Source organism: Pristiophorus japonicus, chromosome 10, assembly GCF_044704955.1.
Source record: "Pristiophorus japonicus isolate sPriJap1 chromosome 10, sPriJap1.hap1, whole genome shotgun sequence".
Taxonomy (NCBI): domain Eukaryota; kingdom Metazoa; phylum Chordata; class Chondrichthyes; family Pristiophoridae; genus Pristiophorus; species Pristiophorus japonicus.
In genome coordinates this window covers 190,140,060-190,160,515 of record NC_091986.1, presented here as the reverse complement: position 1 = coordinate 190,160,515, position 20,456 = coordinate 190,140,060, and the positions used below count along the sequence as shown (strand labels likewise).

General features: G+C 46.3%; 1 protein-coding gene across 4 annotated transcripts in view; it reads left to right on the top strand.

Moving 5' to 3' along the window:
- The first annotated feature begins 5,482 nt into the window (after positions 1 to 5,482).
- Positions 5,483 to 20,456, top strand: part of p4ha3 (prolyl 4-hydroxylase, alpha polypeptide III) — a 110,509-nt gene continuing 95,535 nt past the window's right edge. For all 4 annotated transcript variants that reach the window (XM_070891595.1, XM_070891596.1, XM_070891594.1 and 1 more), the window contains exon 1: positions 5,483 to 5,915. In XM_070891595.1, coding sequence (XP_070747696.1) covers positions 5,731 to 5,915 — 185 coding nt within the window. In that variant the 5' untranslated portion in view covers positions 5,483 to 5,730. The remainder of the gene's footprint in view (positions 5,916 to 20,456) is intronic.

Genomic DNA, 20,456 nt, shown 5'->3' with positions numbered 1-20,456 from the left:
TTCCCATTATTAAATCCCCCTTCTCATCTTCTAAGGGACCAACATTTACTTTAGTCACTCTTTTCCGTTTTATATATCTGTAAAAGCTTTTACTATCTGTTTTTATGTTTTGCGCAAGTTTACTTTCGTAATCTATCTTTCCTTTCTTTATTGCTTTTTTAGTCATTCTTTGCTGTCGTTTAAAATTTTCCCAATCTTCTCCTTTCCCACTAACCTTGGCCACCTTATACGCATTGGTTTTTAATTTGATACTCTCCTTTATTTCCTTGGTTATCCACGGCTGGTTATCCCTTCTCTTACCGCCCTTCTTTTTCACTGGAATATATTTTTGTTGAGCACTATGAAAGAGCTCCTTAAAAGTCCACCACTGTTCCTCAATTGTGCCACCGTTTAGTCTGTGTTTCCAGTCTACTTTAGCCAACTCTGCCCTCATCCTACTGTAGTCCCCTTTGTTTAAGCATAGTATGCTCGTTTAAGACACTACTTCCTCACCCTTAATCTGTATTACAAATTAAACCATACTGTGATCACTCATTCCGAGAGGATCTTTTACGAGGAGATCGTTTGTTATTCCCGTCTCATTACACAGGACCAAATCTAAGATCACTTGCTCCCTTGTAGGTTCTGTAACATACTGTTCTAAGAAACAATCCCGTATGCATTCTATGAATTCCTCCTCAAGGCTACCCCGTGCGATTTGATTTGACCAATCGATATGTAGGTTAAAATCCCCCATGATTACTGCCGTTCCTTTTTCACATGCCTCCATTATTCCCTTGATTATTGCCCGCCCCACCGTGAAGTTATTATTTGGGGGTCTATAAACTACGCCCACCAGTGACTTTTTCCCCTTACTATCTCTAATCTCCACCCACAATGATTCAACATTTTGTTCATTAGAGCCAATATCGTCTCTCACAACTGCCCTGATATCTTCCTTTATTAACTGAGCTACCCCACCTCCTTTCCCTTCTTGTCTATCTTTCCGAATTGTCAGATACCCCTGTATGTTTAATTCCCAGTCTTGGCCACCCTGCAACCACGTTTCTGTAATGGCCACCAAATCATACGCATTTGTAATGATTTGTGTCGTCAACTCATTTACTTTATTTTGAATGCTGCGTGCGTTTTGGTAGAGTGTTTTAATACTAGTTTTTAAACCATGATTTTTAGTTTTGATCCCTCCTGCAGCCCCTTTATATTCATACATATTGTCCCTTCCTATCACCTTGTGTTTACACTTACCCCAGTGCTACTCTGCTCTGTTGCCTCCTGCCTTTTGCATTCTTTCTTGGGATCCTGTTCATCTGAGCTCTCACCCATTCTAACTAGCTCAGAGCCCTCTCCTGTGTTCCGAATACTCCTTGCATTGAGACACCGAGCTTTCATACTTGCCTTTTTATTACACTTTAACCCTTTAGAATTTTGCTGTACAGTGGCCCTTTTTGTTTTTTGCCTTGGGCTTCTCTGCCCTCCACTTTTATTCATCTCCTTTCTGTCTTTCTGTCTTTTGCTTTTGTCTCCTTTTTGTTTCCCTCTGTCTCCCTGCATTGGTTCCCAGCCATATTAGTTTAACTCCTCCCCAACAGCACTAGCAAACACTGCCCCGAGGACATTGGTTCCGATCCTGCCCAGGTGCAGACCGTCCGGTTTGTACTGGTCCCACCTCCCCCAGAACTGGTTCCAATGCCCCAGGAATGCTCTCCTTTGGCTTGAGGTATTCCCGAACCAGTGTGCACAACTCTGCATATGTCTTCTCCGTTGGTTTCGTTGTTGCTAGCTGATTTTTGATGAGACCATATATCGTGGACTCACAAACGTTGAGGAGAACTGCCCTGTGCTTGACCGCGGTCTCTTCCGTATCCAGCTCGTTGGCCACGAAGTACTGGTCAAGATGCTCAATGAAGGCTTCCCAATCATCATCCTCAACAAATCTCTGAAGAATACCAATGGCAGCCATAACCGCGTGAAAGTTCGTGATCTATTACTCATCGCCAATTGTTATGTTCAGAATAACTCCACAAGACTGTGTGCTGTAAGCTCAAACTGTTGTGACCTTGGTCTCTTTCATGTAACTCCAGAGTGAGGAAGCAGCATGGTAGACTGCCTTTTATACCTGCTTGCCCGGGGTGTACAGGTGACCCTTGGGTCTCCCATAGGTGCGCCCCCTGGTGGCATGTCTTATACACTGGTAAAGTTTACATACATAACAGGCAGCCCCTTATTCTAAGATCAGGCCCTCTAGTTCTAGTCTCCCCTTTCAGTGGAAACATCCTCTTTGCATCCACCTTGTCAAGCCCCCTCATAATCTTATACGTTTCGATACGATCACCTCTCATTCTTCTGAATTCCAATAAGTAGAGGCCCAACCTACTCAACCTTTCCTCATAAGTCAACCCCCTCATCTCCGGAATCAACCTAGTGAACCTTCTCTCAACTGCCTCCAAAGTAAGTATATCCTTTTGTAAATATGGAAATCAAAACTGCACGCAGTATTCCAGGTGTGGCCTCACCAATACCTTATATAGCTGTAATAAGACTTCCCTGCTTTTATATCCATCCCCTTTGCAATAAAGGCCAAGATACCATTGGCCTTCCTGATCACTTGCTGTACCTGCATACTATCCTTTTGTGTTTCATGCACAAGTACCCCCAGGTCCCGCTGTACTGCAGCACTTTTCAATCTTTCTCTATTTAAATAATAACTTGCTCTTTGATTTTTTTCTGCCAAAGTGCATGGCCTCACACTTTCCAACATTATACTCCATCTGCCAAATTGTTGCCCTCTCACTTAGTCTGTCTATGTCCTTTTGCAGATTTTTTGTGTCCTCCTCACACATTGCTTTTCCTCCCATCTTTGTATCGTCAGCAAACTTGGTTACATTACACTCAGTCCCTTCTTCCAAGTAGGTACTGAGGGAATGATCAGCCATGATCTTATTGAATGGCGGTGCAGGCTTGAAGGGCCGAATGGCCTACTCCTGCACCTATTTTCTATGTTTCTATGTTTCTATGTTAATATAAAGTGTAAATAGTTGGGGTCCCAGCACTGATCCCTGCGGCACCCCACTAGTTACTAGTTGCCAACCAGAGAATGAACCATTTATCCAGACTCTCTGTTTTCTGTTAGTTAGCCAATTCTCTATTCATGCTAATATATTACCTCCAAACCTGTGAACTTTTATCTTGTGCAGTAACCTTTTATGCGGCACCTTGTCAAATGCCTTCTGGAAGTCCAAATAGACCACATCCTTGTCCTTGTGGTGATGGTGCTCCCCCTGTGGTGTGAGGTGGGTAATTGCAGCCTATTCACCCACTGACAATGAAGGAATGGAGATATGCCCCCTCCAAGTCACGCACCATCCTGATTTGGACATATCTCCATTGCTTCGTTGTCAGTGGGCGAATAGCCTGCAATTCCCCACCTCACACCACAGGGGGAGCACCATCACCACAAGGACAAGGCCCACCACCACTTTCTCAGGATAGTGAGGGATGGAACAATATAGCTGGTCTTACCAACGTCACCCACATCCTGAGAGTTTTTTTTTAAATGGCTTCTCAAAAAATTGCAAGCCACTATAAATAAATAAAATTCTTCTTCTTCTTAGGCGGCCCCTCAGATCGAGGATGACCTGCTTCCACGCCAAAAAGGAATGAGTTCAATGAGTTCACAGGTGTTTCACTGAAGGACTTAATATTCCAGATCCCGAACTACATGTTGAAGGGTGGAAGATGACTGTGCATGGATTTTTTTAACATGTGGTGGCCATTGCACACCAGCCACCACACGGGCTTGACAGAGCTAGGTCTTGGTCTAGTGGCAAGGATTACCCAAGACAACTGGAAACCAGCTCTGCTGCACGAATCTAGTGCGCACACATAAAGCAGTGTGGGCTGGCCCATGCTGCCCCTGGGCCCTGGCCTCTCCCAGGCCCCAATCACATCGCTCTGCAATCTCTCGCCATTCCCTCGCCACTCCTGTTGTACCCGCCCACCCTCCAATCACTAACGTCCAATCCAGTCGCCCTCTTCACTGCCGTCACCCTCCTGCACCAGCTCGCGCTGATCCCTGAAGTGGCATGCCTCCACGCTGATTCCAGCTCAGCTGCTCCGGTGGTCGTGAATATTTATGAAGTGGTTAGTGTACATTTTTGTTGTTAACAAATCCAAAGTGCAACGATATGTTAAAACACAGCATGGTGTAATTTACAAATAACTTCACCAGTGGCAATGACCTCTCACCCTGCAAGATGGCAGTGTGTACCATCTACACGATGCACTGCAGCAACTCGCCACAGCTTCCTCGGCAGCACCTTCCAAACCCGCAACCTCTACCACCTAGGAGGACAAGGGCAACAGGTGCATGGGAACACCATCACCTGCACGTTCCCTCCCTGTGTGCATCAGCTGTGGCTCAGTGGGTAGTACTCTTGCCTCTGGATCAGAAGGTTGTTTGGTTTAAGTCCCACTCCAGGAAACTGAGCACACAAACTCCAGGGCACTGCTGAGGGAGCACTGCACTGTCAGAGGTGCTGTCTTTCAGATAAGATGATCTGCTTTCTCAAGTGGATGTAAATGATCCCATGGCACTATTTTGAAGAGGAACAGGGGAGTTATTCCCAGTGTCCTGACCAATATTTATCCCTCAATCAACACAACAAAAAACTGATTATCTGGTCATTATCACATTGCTGCTTGTGGGAGCTTGCTTGTGCACAAGTTGGCTGCTGCGTTTACTACATTACAACAGTGACTATATTTTTTAAGTACTTCATTGGCTGTAAAGCGCATTGAGACACCCGATGGTCATGAAAGGCGCTATATAAATCCGAGTCTTTCTTTCTTTAAAGTTACACACCATCCTGATTTGGAAATATATCGCCATTCCTTCATCGTCACTGGGTCAAAATCCTAGAACTCCCTCCCTAACAGCACTGTGAGAGTACCCTCACCACACGGACTGCAGTGGTTCAAGAAGGCGGCTCACCACCACCTTCTCAAGGGCAATTAGAGATGAGCGATAAACGCTGGCCTTGCCAGTGCCGGCCACATCCCGGGACAAATAAAAAAAGTTCAACACTTCTCATGAAAATGATGACCTCTAAAGTCAGTTCCCTCTGCATTGCCATCTCAAAACTGCAAAGTTTAACTTTTTATAACTGCAGTGCGGTTTTAAAAAAATCCTTATTGGTTAAATGCAGTTTGAAAGAAGCAAATCCCATTCTCTCCCTACCCTAAAAGAAGTGACGGCCAGAGTCCGAATCCTGCCCTACCACAACACAGAAAACCCCAGCCCTGAGAACCACTGTGAACTCATTGGCCTCGCCTCTCCATTCATGAGTTCCCTGTGAATACTGCGCATCATTTCATCCGTCCCTTAACGTCAGTGGGATAAGTCTGAGCCAAAGTTAAGTCAGTCAGACACTGGTGAGATAGCATTCTCTTCCTCCCTCTCTCTTTCTCTCTCCGTGGAGGCAGCTGGCCGTTCTCTCCAGCAGTAATTCAACAAAATGACCCATTTCATTGGAATGTGGGGTATATATGAATCCTGAAAAAGCTGGGAACGGGACGTGGATTCCGTCTCAGCGATCTGGTCTGGAAACACGATCCCTCTTGTAAAATACCCAGCAAACGAACATCAACGTATATTTGAGCACCAGCATGTGCAAAAGTTGGCGAAACTATTAGTAAGTGCGGGCTGCTTGTGGGTGGCTGAAAGATCACAGAATGCTATTGTTGCTGCGCTCACTGGCACTGTACTTGGTAAGCAGCTCCTTGCTGTCCCTGACTCGGGGAGACCTGTACACCTCCGTCGTTAACATCCAGGGAGAAATTGCCGTGGAAAAGGCGCTTTTGCAAAATTTACAGACTTATATTGAAAACGAGATCTACAGAATGGACGACCTGAAACGGTAAGGTTTTAACTGGCTTGGAATAAAACCTATTTGTGATTTTTTTTTAAAATAAACCCAGTATGAGAAATTAGTCCAAACAATGTTTTAGCAGGGTGCCTGGGGATTGTTTAACATTGTCCTGCAGATTTCGGTTATTCTTTCATCCAAGGTTTAATAATATTTCCCTCTGCACTATTTGAGTTTACTTACTGAGTCTAGTAGCCAGCTGTTTTCTATCATGTCACATTTACTATAGTTCTTTTCTGAAACCTACTTTGAAGTTGTTTTAGAAAAAAACTTGTAGGAACAGGACACTTCTAAATTAAAATGTTAGCCATCCTTATGAGGTTAAAACCTGAAAAATATAGCATGCAATATTGGTGCATAATTTCTCCCAGATTCTCGATTACCTGTCTAGCCCACAAGATTTACAAAATGCATTCATACAACGCTACAATTCTATCCACATTTCAGAGCATACGGCTGTCAGATCTGACGCAAGGTCTTGGCAAATTCCTGAGACTGTAAATATCTGTGATATGTCAGTACTGGTTATGATTTATTTCTGTTTTAGCCAACGATTTTGTTCATCTCCAACCATTTCTTTTAAATGAATTCCGCTTGATTCGTTTTTCTCTTTCCATAGTCAAAAACTGGTCAAAAAGGTATTAATGAACATTTAAGCTCGTTCTCAAAATATTTTCACTGTATATTGTTTGAGTTCTGGTCTTGGAGGCACCTTGTCTTTCTATGGAAAGGACAACGGTTGTTTTTAGTGGGAACACATATTTTAGTATCAAGGAGTGCTTCAAGATAATTGCACTTGAATAATAACAGTTATTTAAGAAGGGATATAATTGCATTGGAGGCAGTTCAGAGAAAGTTCACTAGGTTGATTCCTGAAATGAAGGGATTGTCTTATGAAGAAAGGTTGAGCAGGTTGGGTCTATACTCATTGGCGTTTAGAAGAATGAGAGGTGATCTTATTGGGATATGAAGGGGGCTTGACAGGGTAGATGCAGGGAGGATGTTTCCCCTCCTGGGGGAATCTAGAACTAGGGGACATAGTTTCAGAATAAGGGGTTGCCCATTTAGAACTGAGATGAGGAGGAATTTCTTCTCTCAGAGGGTCGTGAATCTTTGGAATTCTCTACCCCAGAGAGCTGTGGAGGCTGGGTCATTGAATATATTTAAGGTGGAGGTAGACAGATTTTTGAACTACAGGGGAGTCAAGGGTTATGAGGAGAGGTCAGGGAAGTAGAGTTGAGACCAAGATTAGATCATACATGACTTTATTGAATGGCGGAGCAGGCTTGAGAGGCCAAATGGCCTAGTCCTGCTTCTATTTCTTATGTTCTTTTGTTCTTATATTGCATTTATATAGCACCTTTCACAACCTCAGGATGCCCAAAGCGTTTTACAGCCAATATTTTTGAAGTGTAGTCGCTGTTGTAATGTAGGAAGCACAGCAGCCAAGTTACGCACAGCAAGCTTCTACATGCAACAATGTCATCATGGCCAGATAATCTGTTTTAGTGATTTTGGTTGAGGGATAAATATTGGCCAGGATACCACAGAAAACTCCCCTGCTCTTCTTCGAATAGTGCCATGGGACCTTTTACTTCCACCCGAGAGGGCAGATGGGCCTTGGTTTAACATCTCATTTGAAAGATGGCACCTCTGACAGTGCAGCACTCCTTCAGTACTGTATTAGATTGGCAGCCTGAATTTTGGGCTCAAGTCTCTGGAGTGGAACTTGAACCATAACCTCTGACTCAGAGGTGAGAGTGCTACCACTGGCACTTATTGATGCTTATTGATGTCACTGGTTGAGAAGCTTTCATGTCTGTTGTGATGTATTTGCCTGAATCAACAGGACACTCGTAGTTGTGTCTTATATAAAGTGTGGTGGAGGCAGATTCAATTGTGGCTTTCAAAAGGGAGTTGGATAAGTACCTGAATGAAAAAAAATTGCAGGGCTACCGAGAAAGGGTGGGGGAGGGGACTAGCTGAAGTGCTCTTGCAGAGAGCTGGCATGGGCTCGATGGGCTGAATGACCTCCTTCTGTGCTGTAACCATTCTATGATTCTATGATTCTACCAATTTAGAGAGATTATATACCATTTTAAGATTTTGAATACCATTAAAAATTGAACTCCTTGAAGTGTGGGGATGGGGGGAGGCTTTACGATGCCGGCAGCTACAGCAGAGGTTGGTATCTAACATCCATCACCACAGAAACTTCTAATTTTACAGCTTTCAATTGTACTGTTGGTTGGACCGGCTTACTTTATGCCCGAGGCTTCCGACAACTGAAGAGGAAAGAACTGACACTGTACATGCTATCTTATTCCACTTCCTCCTGCTCATAGTCCAGAGTTGTAGAATGGTTTATAAACCTGCTGTGTTAAATACAACTTGTAACACTCTTCCCATTAAGGTGGGATTGGTAACGAAAGGTTTTAGGTTGTGTGGCAAAGCAAATGTCATGGGGGATTACGCACTTTGATTTTCCATCAAGAATCTGGCCAGGTCTAGTGACTGCTCTGCTGAGTTTTTAACATGTTCTACCTTTCCTTCCAATACCTATACCAATATGGTGAGCGCTGTACTCCTGCCCACCATATTGGCACCAAATTTCTAAGCCAGAGTCTCTGGCAAGAGTTAAAGTTACATAAGGACATAAGAAATAGGAGCAGGAGTAGACCATAAGGCCCTTCGAGCCTGCTCCACCATTCAATAAGATCATGGCTGATCTGATCATGGACTCAGCTCCACTTCCCCACCCGCTCCCCATAACCCCTTATCCCCTTATCGTTTAAAAAACTGTCTATTTCTGTCTTAAATTTATTTAATGTTCAGTCTCTCTAGTCTTAAGCTCATTCATGACTTGAAATCAAACAAGCGGTCAGACATCTAAGGTGACGAACATGTTCCTTAGTTTAAGGTTGCACTATTTGTTACATATTTCATGGAAACAGTAATGAAAAATAGTTTAGATTTAAATATTAGTGCATAGCACATTAGAGATATTCCTATTTCTTTTTATTATAAGAGGATTTAAGTATAAGAGTAAAGATGTCTTACTGCCATTAACTTGGGCCCTGGTCAGACCGCACCTGGAGTATTGTGTACAGTTTTGGTCTCCTCTCCTAAGGAAGGATATACTTGCCGTAGAGGGAGTGCAATGAAGATTCACCAGACTGATTCCTGGGATTGTCCGATGAGGAGAGATTAAGTAGACTAGACCTATATTCTCTAGAGTTTAGAAGAATGAGAGGTGATCTCATTGAAACATACAAAATTCTTACAGGGAGTGACAGGGTAAATGCAGGGAGGATGTTTCCTCTGGCTGGGGTGCCTAGAACCAGGGGTCACAGTCTCAGAATAAGGGGCCTGCCTTTTAGGACTGAGATGAGGAGAAATGTCTTCACTCAGAGGGTGGTGAATCTTTGAAATTCTCTACCCCAGAGGGCTGTGGAAGCTCAGTCTTTGAGTATATTCAAGACAGAGGTCGATAGATTTTTGGGTATTAAGGGAATCAAGGGATATGGGGATAGTGTAGGAAAGTGGAGTTGAGGTTGAAGATCTTATTGAATGGCGGAGCAGGCTTGAGGAGCTAAATGGCCTACTCCGACTCCTATTTCTTATGTTCTTATGTTCTTTGTTACACCTCTTTGGTATGGTTATGCCAATAACGAGAAGTTATCCTTGATTCCGAGGGACTGCCTCGGAAGGGGTTATGAGTCATCTTATTTTAAGTTCAACTTCAGTTGCTCATTGTCTGGAAGCCAGCCATGCTGGCTGGAATAGATCTGGAGGGATAACAGGATAGCAAGTTTACTTCAGACAACATGAGAGACTTAACAGAAAATGCACACTGAGCTCAACAGTATCTCTCAGTATCCCTTATTATATTATGCAAAACTGTTGGTAAGAAACAGATTACTGACAATCATTTTAAATAGACATGAAGAAGAGTCTGTTTCATATCACTGCACCAATTAATGTGGCACTTGTTTCCCTCACCCAGGTACTTTAAATCCACATCATAATATTTTCAATGAAGAGCTGAAGTTTTCCTACAATTTAAATCAGAGATGGACCAAAATGTGTGTTATTTACCTCTTACATATTTGGGAATGGATAAAAACTAACAATCTAATACATCAATACATAGCTCACTTGGAAAATGTTATTTTTTCTGCCAAATATATCTGTTCCCAATCACCAGTTTTAAAGATACAACAACATCATAACAATAGGCAACCAAGAGACACTGGCAGGCATCAGGATATCTTCACAAATATATTCAACTATTATATTTAGAATGGTATGATCATTCTGGTCAATACTAGTTCTCCTTCGCCTAACTATCGTTTTGGAGACCTTTCAGGCAGGTTAGTTAATTAATGTAGGCCAGAGTAAATTTGGTTCTAGTTTTACTGATTTGGCTTTTAACATCTTTTGTGTTCCAGTCTCTTTAGCTACAAAATAAAGACAATTCCCACAGCTAACATTACATCACCAGTGCAATCACTATGTGGAAAATAATGAATCATTGTTCTGACAAATTCACTGTGGTTTGCTGTCTCATGAGAAGCAGTGTTGTCAGAAAATAGCCTCCAACTGAGCTAGAAACATTCAAATCTAAATGATATGTCATGCCTTTCAGACTCTATTGACTGCAATAACTCTGGTCTCCATCTGCCTGAATGAAGAGTAGGTCATATCTGTCATGTATTCAACTATCATTGTAACCCATGTATAACCTAAGTTGTACACTTTGAGAACATTGACCACAACGGGCGAACTTGTGGGAGACACTCCAAACCTGGACTTTCAGGTATAAAAGGGGAAGCTCCACCCACCTTCATCACTTGAGGTCTTGGTAATAAAGGTAACTGGTCACAGAGTGACCTTCTCTCATGTATGGGCCTCGTGTGCATTTATACTGTAAAGTAAGGACATATCATTGGCGACAAGAAACTTGGATTTAAACCACGCGAGCATGGCCACTAGCAGCACAGAAGAGATGTTGGTGATGATTGGGACGACCTTATTGAGAGACTACAGCACAGTTTTGTCACAAAGGAATGGTTGGGACAGGATTCGGCCGACAAACGCAGGGCTCATCTCCTGATGGTTTGTGGATCCAGAACGTATTCCCTGATGAAGGACCTTCTAGCGCCAGAGAAGCCGGCGGACAAGGCGTTCGAAGAGCTCAGTAAGTTGATTGGGGAACACCTTAAACCGGCGAGCAGCATGCACATGGCGAGACTCCGGTTTTACACGCACCGGCGGCAAGAAGGGCAAAGAGTTCCAGACTTTGTGGCTGATCTCCAGCAACTGGCGAGCCTATGTAAGTTCCCAGATGCATCCACAGCGGAGGTGCTGCGAGACTTTTTTATTGAGGGCATCGGGCACGCTGGGGTTTTCAGGAAACTGATTGAGACCAAAGACTTGACCTTGGAAGCGGCGGCTGTGATAGCCGAGACATTTATCTCAGGGGAGGAAGAGACCAGAATGATTTATGGCAAAAATCTTGGCTCAAATGCGGCAAACGACCAGGGAGTCAACATTGCTAACGCATCACACAGTTTTCTAGGCAGACAGGGGCAATTGGACATGTCCCAGCATGTAGTCGAACCCAAAGGGGGAATTCAACAGAGACAATGGCTAGCTGAACGGCGATTCATGCCATCGCAATGGACAATGCAGCCAGTAATGGGGTCATCAACACCTGTTAATGGTGCGCTTAAGGACAGTTACAGAGACAGTCAGAGATGATCGACTGGTAATGGACCTTTTGTTTCCAACAATGGGGCCTCTAGCTCATGCTGGAGGTGTGGAGGCAAACACCCAGCCAGAGCTTGCATATATCAGCAATATACCTGCAGAAACTGCAACGTTAGCGGTCACGTGGCGTGTATGTGCAGGAAGCCTGCAGCCAGATTGATGTACGAGGAGGACGGGCCCGATGTAAGCCCTACGAGGCCAAATGAATACTGGGGGAAATCGCTGGAAGATGAAGTTCAACGAGTTCATGTGGAGCACATATACAGTTCATATACCAGGACGCCACCGATAATGATGAAGGTGCTCCTCAATGGCATCCCAGTATTAATAGAGCTAGACACAGGGGCCAGCCAGTCCCTGATGAGTATCAAACAGTTCGAAAGGTTGTGGGTGTCCAAGGCCAGGAGGCCAAAATTATTGCCTATTGACGCACAGCTACGGACATATACAAAGGAGATCATTCCGGTGCTAGGCAGCGCCACGGTAGTCGTGACCCACAAAGATTTGGAGAACAGGTTGCCACTCTGGATTGTCCTGGGGGACGGTCCCGCACGACTGGGGAGGAGTTGGCTTGCTGTCATGAACTGGAAATGGGGCGATGTCAATGCAATTTCTTCTGTGGAGCGAGTATCATGCTCACAGGTCCTGGATAAATTTGACTCATTATTCCAACCCGGCATTGGCACTTTCATGGGGGCCAAGGTAGTGATTCACATAAACCCGGACGCCAGGCCAGTACACCACAAGGCCAGAGCGGTGCCGTACGTGACGCGGGAAAAGATAGAATGCGAATTGGACCGCCTGCTGAGGGAAGGCATCATCTCGTCAGTCGAATTCAGTGACTGGGCGAGCCCGATCATGCTGATGCTCAAGGCGGATGGGTCAGTCAGGATATGTGGTAATTACAAGGCCACCATCAATCGGGTGTCACTCCAAAACCAGTATCCGCTACCGAGAGCGGAGGACCTCTTTGCGACGCTATCCGATGGCAAACTTTTTTCAAAATTGGACCTGACCTCAGCTTACATGACCCAGGAGCTGGCGAATGAGTCGAAGAAGCTGACCACCATCACGACACACAAGGGGTTGTTTGAGTATAACAGATGTCCGTTCGGGATTCGTTCGGCCGCCGCGATCTTTCAGCGAAATATGGAAAGCCTCCTCAAGTCGCTTCCAGGGACGGTGGTTTTTCAAGACAACATCCTCATCACGGGTCGCGATACTGAAGAACACCTCCACAACCTGGAGGAGGTGCTACGCAGACTGGACCGGGTAGGGCTGCGACTGAAAAAGGCGAAGTGCGTCTTCTTAGCTCCAGAGGTAGAATTCCTGGGGAGGAGGGTATCAGCAGACGGGATCAGACCTACTGCGTCCAAAACGGAAGCGATCCAGAGAGCACCCAGACCCCGTAACACGATGGAGCTGCGTTCGTTCCTGGGGCACCTGAACTATTTTGGTAACTTTCTTCCCAAATTGAGCATGCTGTTAGAGCCGCTACACGTGCTTCTACGCAAAGGTCGTGATTGGGTCTGGGGGGACAGCCAGGAAAGGGCTTTTGATAGAGCACGCAATTTGTTATGCTCCAACAAACTGTTAACTTTATATGACCCGTGGAAGCAACTAGTTTTAACGTGCGATGCGTCGTCCTATGGGGTCGGGTATGTGTTGCAGCATGTGAATGCCAATGGTCAATTACAGCCGGTAGCTTATGCCTCTAGAAGTCTGTCCCAGGCAGAAAGGGGCTACGGGAGGGTAGAAAAAGAAGCGCTAGCATGTGTATATGCAGTAAAAAAAATGCACCAGTATCTGTTTGGCAGGAAATTTGAGCTGGAGTCGGATCACAAAGCCCTAACGTCCCTTTCGGCCCACAACAAGGCCATAAATGCTGTCATGTATCTTACATTATTATATATAACTATATCCTAACATGCTATACATGACTGTAATAAGATATGACCTGTAACCACCAGCATACCTTACCACCAGAGGTGCACTTGCAAGAGACAGGTATATAAGGACAGGTCTCAGGTAAGTGCAGCATTCCAGAGCTGAGAAATAAAGAGGCAGGTCCAGAGTGACCTTGACTTCACTCCATGTGAATCTGTACTGAGGGGACAGGACTTTACAGTGGCGACGGGTTACGGGATTACAGAATCCACACAATGGCGAACAACGGGTCAAATGAAAAGTACAATGTGGGAGACAATTGGGAGGACTTTATAGAAAGGCTCCAGCAAAGCTTTGTAACCAAAGACTGGTTCGGCAACGATAAGGCAGACAAGAGAAGAGCCCATCTCTTGACCAGCTGTGGCTCGAAAACATACGCTTTAATAAAGGATCTGTTGGCACCCGAGAAACCAGCAAGCAAGTCGTTTGAAGAATTGAGCACACTGGTAAGAGACCACCTGAAGCCAGCAAGCAGCCTGCACATGGCCAGACACAGGTTCTACAACTACAGACTCTGTGTGGGTCAGAACATACCCGACTTTGTGACGGAACTTCGGAGGTTGGCTAGTTTGTGTGAGTTCTCCGATGAACTGAGGAGAGAAATGCTGAGAGACTTTTTCATTGAAGGAATAGGCCACGCAGGCATATTCCGAAAGCTCATAGAGACCAAGAACCTGATCTTAGAGGCAGCAGCACTGGTTGCACAGACATTCTTGGTAGGGGAAGAAGAAACGAGGTTGATTTACAATGCAGGTACGACAACTAACGAAATAATGGAACAAGGCGTTCACAGCATTAAACAAGCTGCTACCCCCACACACAGACAAAATGGGGAGAACAGGCTCTCGACAGCAAGCAGTGGCAACAGAAGCCATCAAGGGCCACAGGAACGGCCGTTCACACCTCATCAAACCCACAATGCGAACAATCAACTACAAACTGAGAGAAGCTCAGAGAGATCAGCCAGACGCAGCTCATTCTTTGCAAGCAGTCTGTGCTGGAGGTGTGGGGGTGGGCCCTCGACAAGGGGATGTCAATTTCAGCAGGCTGTTTGCAGAAATTGTGAATATACAGGGCATTTGGCCCGCATGTGCAAAAAAACGGCAGCTCGGCTGGTATACGAGTCGGACAGGTCGGAGAGCGGACCAGAAGATGGTGGGGACAGTACCCGGGACACCGATGTACAGCGGGTCAACACAATCAATGGCCGCTGCTCCTACAACAGGAAGCCTCCTATAATGATGAGGGTCCTACTCAATGGGATATTTGTCAACATGGAGCTGGATACGGGAGCGAGTCAATCTCTCATGAGCGCTCAACAATTTGAACAACTGTGGCCACATAAAAGAGACAGACCAAAACTCACAAGGGTCGACACCAAACTAAAGACCTATACCAAAGAAATCGTACCAGTCCTCGGCAGCGCCATGCTCTCTGTCACACACAAAGGGACAGTGAACCGACTTCCCCTGTGGATTGTCCCCGGAGACCCCCCAGCATTGCTGGGGAGAAGCTGGCTGGCAAAACTAAACTGGAAATGGGATGATGTCCATGCCATGTCATTAGAGGAACGGACTTCCTGCTCAACAGTTATAAAGTGATTTGAACATCTCTTTCAGCCAGGTGTGGGCACTTTCAAAGGGGCCAAAGTCAAAATCCACATCACACAGGATGCTAGACCAGTCCATCACAAGGCCAGAGCTGTACCCTATGTGATGAGGGAAAAGATTGAACACGAACTAGACAGGCTTCTGCGGGAAGGCATTATATTACCTGTGGAATTTAGCGACTGGGCAAGTCCCATCGTCCCAGTCATGAAGCCTGATGGATCCGTACGAATCTGTGGGGACTACAAATCTACCATAAACAGAGTCTCCCTACAGGACCAGTACCCGCTGCCCAGAGCGGAGGACTTATTTGCCACATTGGCTGGAGGTAAACTTTTCTCAAAACTAGACCTCACATCTGCGTATATGACGCAAGAATTGACCGAGGAATCCAAGCTACTCACCACCATCAACACACATCGAGGCCTTTTCATGTACAATCGATGCCCATTCGGCGTCAGGTCGGCAGCTGTCATATTCCAGCGCAACATGGAGAGTCTGCTCAAGTCCATCCCGGGGACGGTTGTATTTCAAGACGATATACAACGGGCAGGGACACCGACTCCCATCTCCGTAATTTGGAGGAAGTACTAAAGCGGTTGGATTGGGTAGGCCTACGAGTCAAGAAATCCAAGTGCCTGTTTCTCGCACCCGCAGTTGAATTTTTGGGCAGAAGGATTGCCGCTGATGGAATCCGCCCAACAGAGTCCAAAACAGAAGCAATTCGCCTGGCACCCAGGCCCCGGAATGTCTCAGAACTGCACGCCTTTCTCGGGCTACTCAATTACTTTGGGAACTTTATGCAGAACTTAAGCACACTGCTGGAGTCTCTCCACGTGCTACTCAGGAAGGGGTGCGATTGGTTTTGGGGGGATGCCCAGGAACGCGCCTTCAATAAGGCACGCAACCTTCTGTGTTCCAACAGTGTTTTGACTTTCTTTGATCCAGGTAATAAGCTAGTTCTCACATACGATGCGTCAGCCTATGGGGTCGGGTGCGTTTTGCAACATGTCAATAATACGGGCAAATTACAACCCATAGCTTATGCCTCCAGGTCACTTTCGCAGGCGGAGCGCGGGTACAGAATGGTAGAGAAGGAGGCGCTCGCGTGCATGTACAATGTCAAAAAGATGCACCAATACCTTTTCGGGACCAAGTTTGCATTAGAAACCGGCCACAAGCCCTTCACATCCCTCCCATCCGAGAGCAAGGCAATAAACGCCAACGCCTCGGTGCGAATTCAATGGTGGGCACTCATGCTGGCGTCCTACGACTATACCATAAGGCACAGACCAGGCACAGACAACTGTGCCGACGCGCTCAGCAGGCTACCCCTGGCGACCACGGAAGGGTCTGACGAACAGGACTGTGAGATAGTCATGGCAATCAATGCCTTTGAGTCCACAGGTTCGCCTATGACGGCTCGCCAAATCAGAGCCTGGACGGCCAGCGACCCCACGTTATCCTTAGTAAAAAGATGTGTCCTAACCGGTGACTGGGCAGAGGCTCGCGATGCCTGCCCCGAGGAATTAAAACTCTTTCACAGGCGCATGCATGAGCTATCACTACAAGCAGATTGCCTGATGTGGGGCAGCCGAGTAGTCATGCCTCTGCGAGGCAGAGAGACATTTGTCCGGGAGCTCCACCGCGAGCACCCGGGGATCGTTCTCATGAAGGCCATAGCCAGATCCCACGTCTGGTGGCCTGGTATTGATGCGGACTTGGAGCTCTGCGTCCGAAGGTGCACCATTTGTGCCCAACTCAGCAATGCCCCCAAGGAGGCTCCACTGAGCCCCTGGCCCTGGCCTACCAAACCATGGTCGCGGGTGCACGTAGACTATGTGGGCCCATTCATGGGCAAAATGTTCCTCGTAGTTGTAGATGCATTTTCAAAGTGGATCGAATGCACCATTTTAAACTCGAGCACAACCTCCACCACTGTGGAGAGCCTCGCAACCATGTTTGCAACGCACGGAATCTCTGACATATTGGTCAGTGACAATGGTTCGTGCTTCATTGGACCATTCCAAGAATTCCAAGACTTTATAATTGACCACGGCATGAATCACGTTAAGACGGCACCGTTCAAGCCGGCCTCCAATGGCCAGGCGAAGAGAGCAGTGCAAATCATTAAACAAGGGATGCTTAAAATCCAAGGTCCCATGCTGCAGGGTCGCCTGTCGCGACTGCTGCTGGCATACAGATCTCGTCCGCACTCATTGACTGGGATCCCCCCCGCGCAACTGTTGATGAAAAGGACTTTAAAAACAAGGCTCTCATTAATCCTCCCAGACATGCACGAAATCGTTGAGGCAAAGCGCCGTAAGCTGACTGAGTACCATGCCAGAAATTCGAGGGGGAGATGGAATGAGATAGGGGACAAAGTGTTTGTACTAAACTATGGCAGGGGTCCCAAATGGCTTGCAGGGACAGTAACGGGCAAGGAAGGAAACAGGCTACTGGTAGTACAAATGGACAATGGCAAAACCTGCCGGAGGCATGTTGACCAAGTCAAAAGCAGATTTACCAACAACACTGCGGAACCAGAGGCAGACTATAATGTGGAACTCGCACCACAACTGGTGGACAGACAGAGGGAACAACCTGAGGAAAGGGCAATCCCAACAGACAGCCCTGGCGAGTCAACAACAATCACACCAATTGAAACAGACAGCCCAGGCGAGATATCAGCAACCACACCCAAAGAAAAACAGACAGCAAGGCAAACAACTGAACCACAACTCAGACGCTCCACGCGAGAGTGTAGACCACCTGAGAGACTGAACCTATAAAGACAATAAGACCTTGGGGAAGGGTGATGTCATGTATCTTACATTATTATATATAACTGTATCCTAACATGCTATACATGACTGTAATAAGATATGACCTGTAACCACCAGCATACCTTACCACCAGGGGTGCACTTGCACGAGACAGGTATATAAGGACAGGTCTCAGGCAAGTGCAGCATTCCAGAGCTGTGAAATAAAGGTGTAGGTCCAGAGTGACCTTGACTTCACTACATGCCTCGTGTGAATCTGTACTCAGGGGACAGGACTTTACAAATGCGAATGCATCGGCCCGCATACAGAGGTGGGCACTGACGTTAGCCGCCTATGACTACACAATTCGGCACAGACAGGGCACTGAAAACTGTGCCGATGCACTCAGCAGGCTCCCACTAGCCACCACTGAGGGGACAACTGAGCATGATGCTGAGATGGTCATGACTGTTGAAGCTTTCGAAAGCGAAGGCTCACCCGTGACAGCATGTCAGATTAAAGTCTGCACAAATAAAGACCCGCTACTGTCTTTAGTTAAGAAATGTGTCCTGAATGGGGACTGGCAGCCACGTACGGGGCATACCCTAAGGAGTTTAAACCGTTTCATAGGCGCAAGGATGAAATCTCGATTCAGGCCAATTGCCTACTGTGGGGAAACCGAGTTGTCATGCCCCAGAAGGGCAGAGAGGTGTTTATCAGAGAACTCCACAATGAGCACCCGGGCATTGTCATGATGAAGGCAATTGCCAGGTCACACGTTTGGTGGCCAGGGATAGATGCAGACTTGGAACTTTGTGTTCGCAGGTACAACATGTGTGCTCAGCTGGGCAATGCACCCAGAGAAGCCCCCCATAGCCCCTGGTCCTGGCCCGCCAAGCCATGGTCACGCATCCATGTGGACTACGCAGGTCCTTTCATGGGAAAAATGTCTTTGGTTGTAGTAGATGCCTACTCCAAATGGATTGAGTGTGCCATTTTAAATTCAAGCACATCCTCTGCCACGGTAGAAAGTCTACAGGCAATGTTCGCAGTCCATGGTCTACCGGACGTCTTGGTCAGCAACAATGGCCCGTGCTTCACAAACATTGCAGGGTCCAAATGGCTTGCAGGCACTGTGATTGCCAAAGAGGGGAATAGGGTTTTGGTAGTTAAACTTACCAATGGACAAATCTGCCGCAAACATGTGGATCAAACTAAAAGGAGGTTCAGCAACCCTTTAGAAGAAGCAGAGGAGGAACACGATGTAGAGTTTACTCCACCACAGGTGACCGAACACCGGAACCAAGTGGAGGAGAGCCCAATCACTGTGGGCAGTCCGGACAGGCCTGAGGCACCGCAAACAGCAGACACTCAGGCCAGCGCCCAACTCAGGTGCTCTACAAGGGAGCGTAAACCACCAGAGAGACTTAACCTGTGATCCCAATAAGACTTTTGGGGGGAGGTGATATCAGGTATACAAATATCATTGTAACCCATGTATAAGCTGACCTAAGTTGTACACTTTGAGAACATTGACCACAAGGGGGTGAACATGTGGGAGACACTCCTAACCTGGACTTTCAGGTGTAAAAGGGGAAGCTCCACCCACCTTCATCACTTGAGGTCTTGGTAATAAAGGTAACTGGTCACAGAGTGACCTTCTCTCAAGTATGGGCCTCGTGTGCATTTATACTGTATAATAAGGACATATCACTATCATTACTCTTAACAGCCCCAGGTGCACTGGTCCAGTCATGTGGGCATAGGCTGAAAATTTGGATGAGGTCCCTCAGCACAAGATGGTGGTGAAAGGTTTGGAGGTGGGATGGGATGGTTGTGCATTCCTATGGCCCTTGTTATGAACTTTATAATTTTACTGGAACTTAATTTTTCCCCCTCCACCTCCTTGTACTTTTCCTCTTGGCACCTGGGGCAATCCCTGAACAGGACATCCTCTCCACATCTCCGGCCCTTGGGAATTGTGTCACTTCTATTCTCTGTGGTTGCTGGCATTGTGTAGTCTGTTCATTATATTGAATTCATTGTAGTCTTATGCTGCACATTACACTGCAAAGCCCTGTGCTAATATCTTTCGCCATGCCAATACTTACTGTATCTTTAAACAATATCTTCACCCATATCGGCGGCGTTCACCAGAGCTCAATCCTTGCTCCCCTCCTATTCAGTATTCATTATTTACATATTATCCCTTAGTAATATCTTGTGCAACTGTAGCGTAAACTTCCACTTTTATGTGGATGGTATTCAACTCTATTTCTCTGTTGCCACCAGCAACTCCAAGGTCGTTACTATACTTTCTGACTGCTTGTCTGAATTCAAGTCCTGGATCAGTTGAAATTTCCTTCAGCTCAACATTGGCAAAAAGAAAGCCATCCTTTTTGGCTTCCACTAGCTTCTGATTCCACTCCATCAACCTTTCA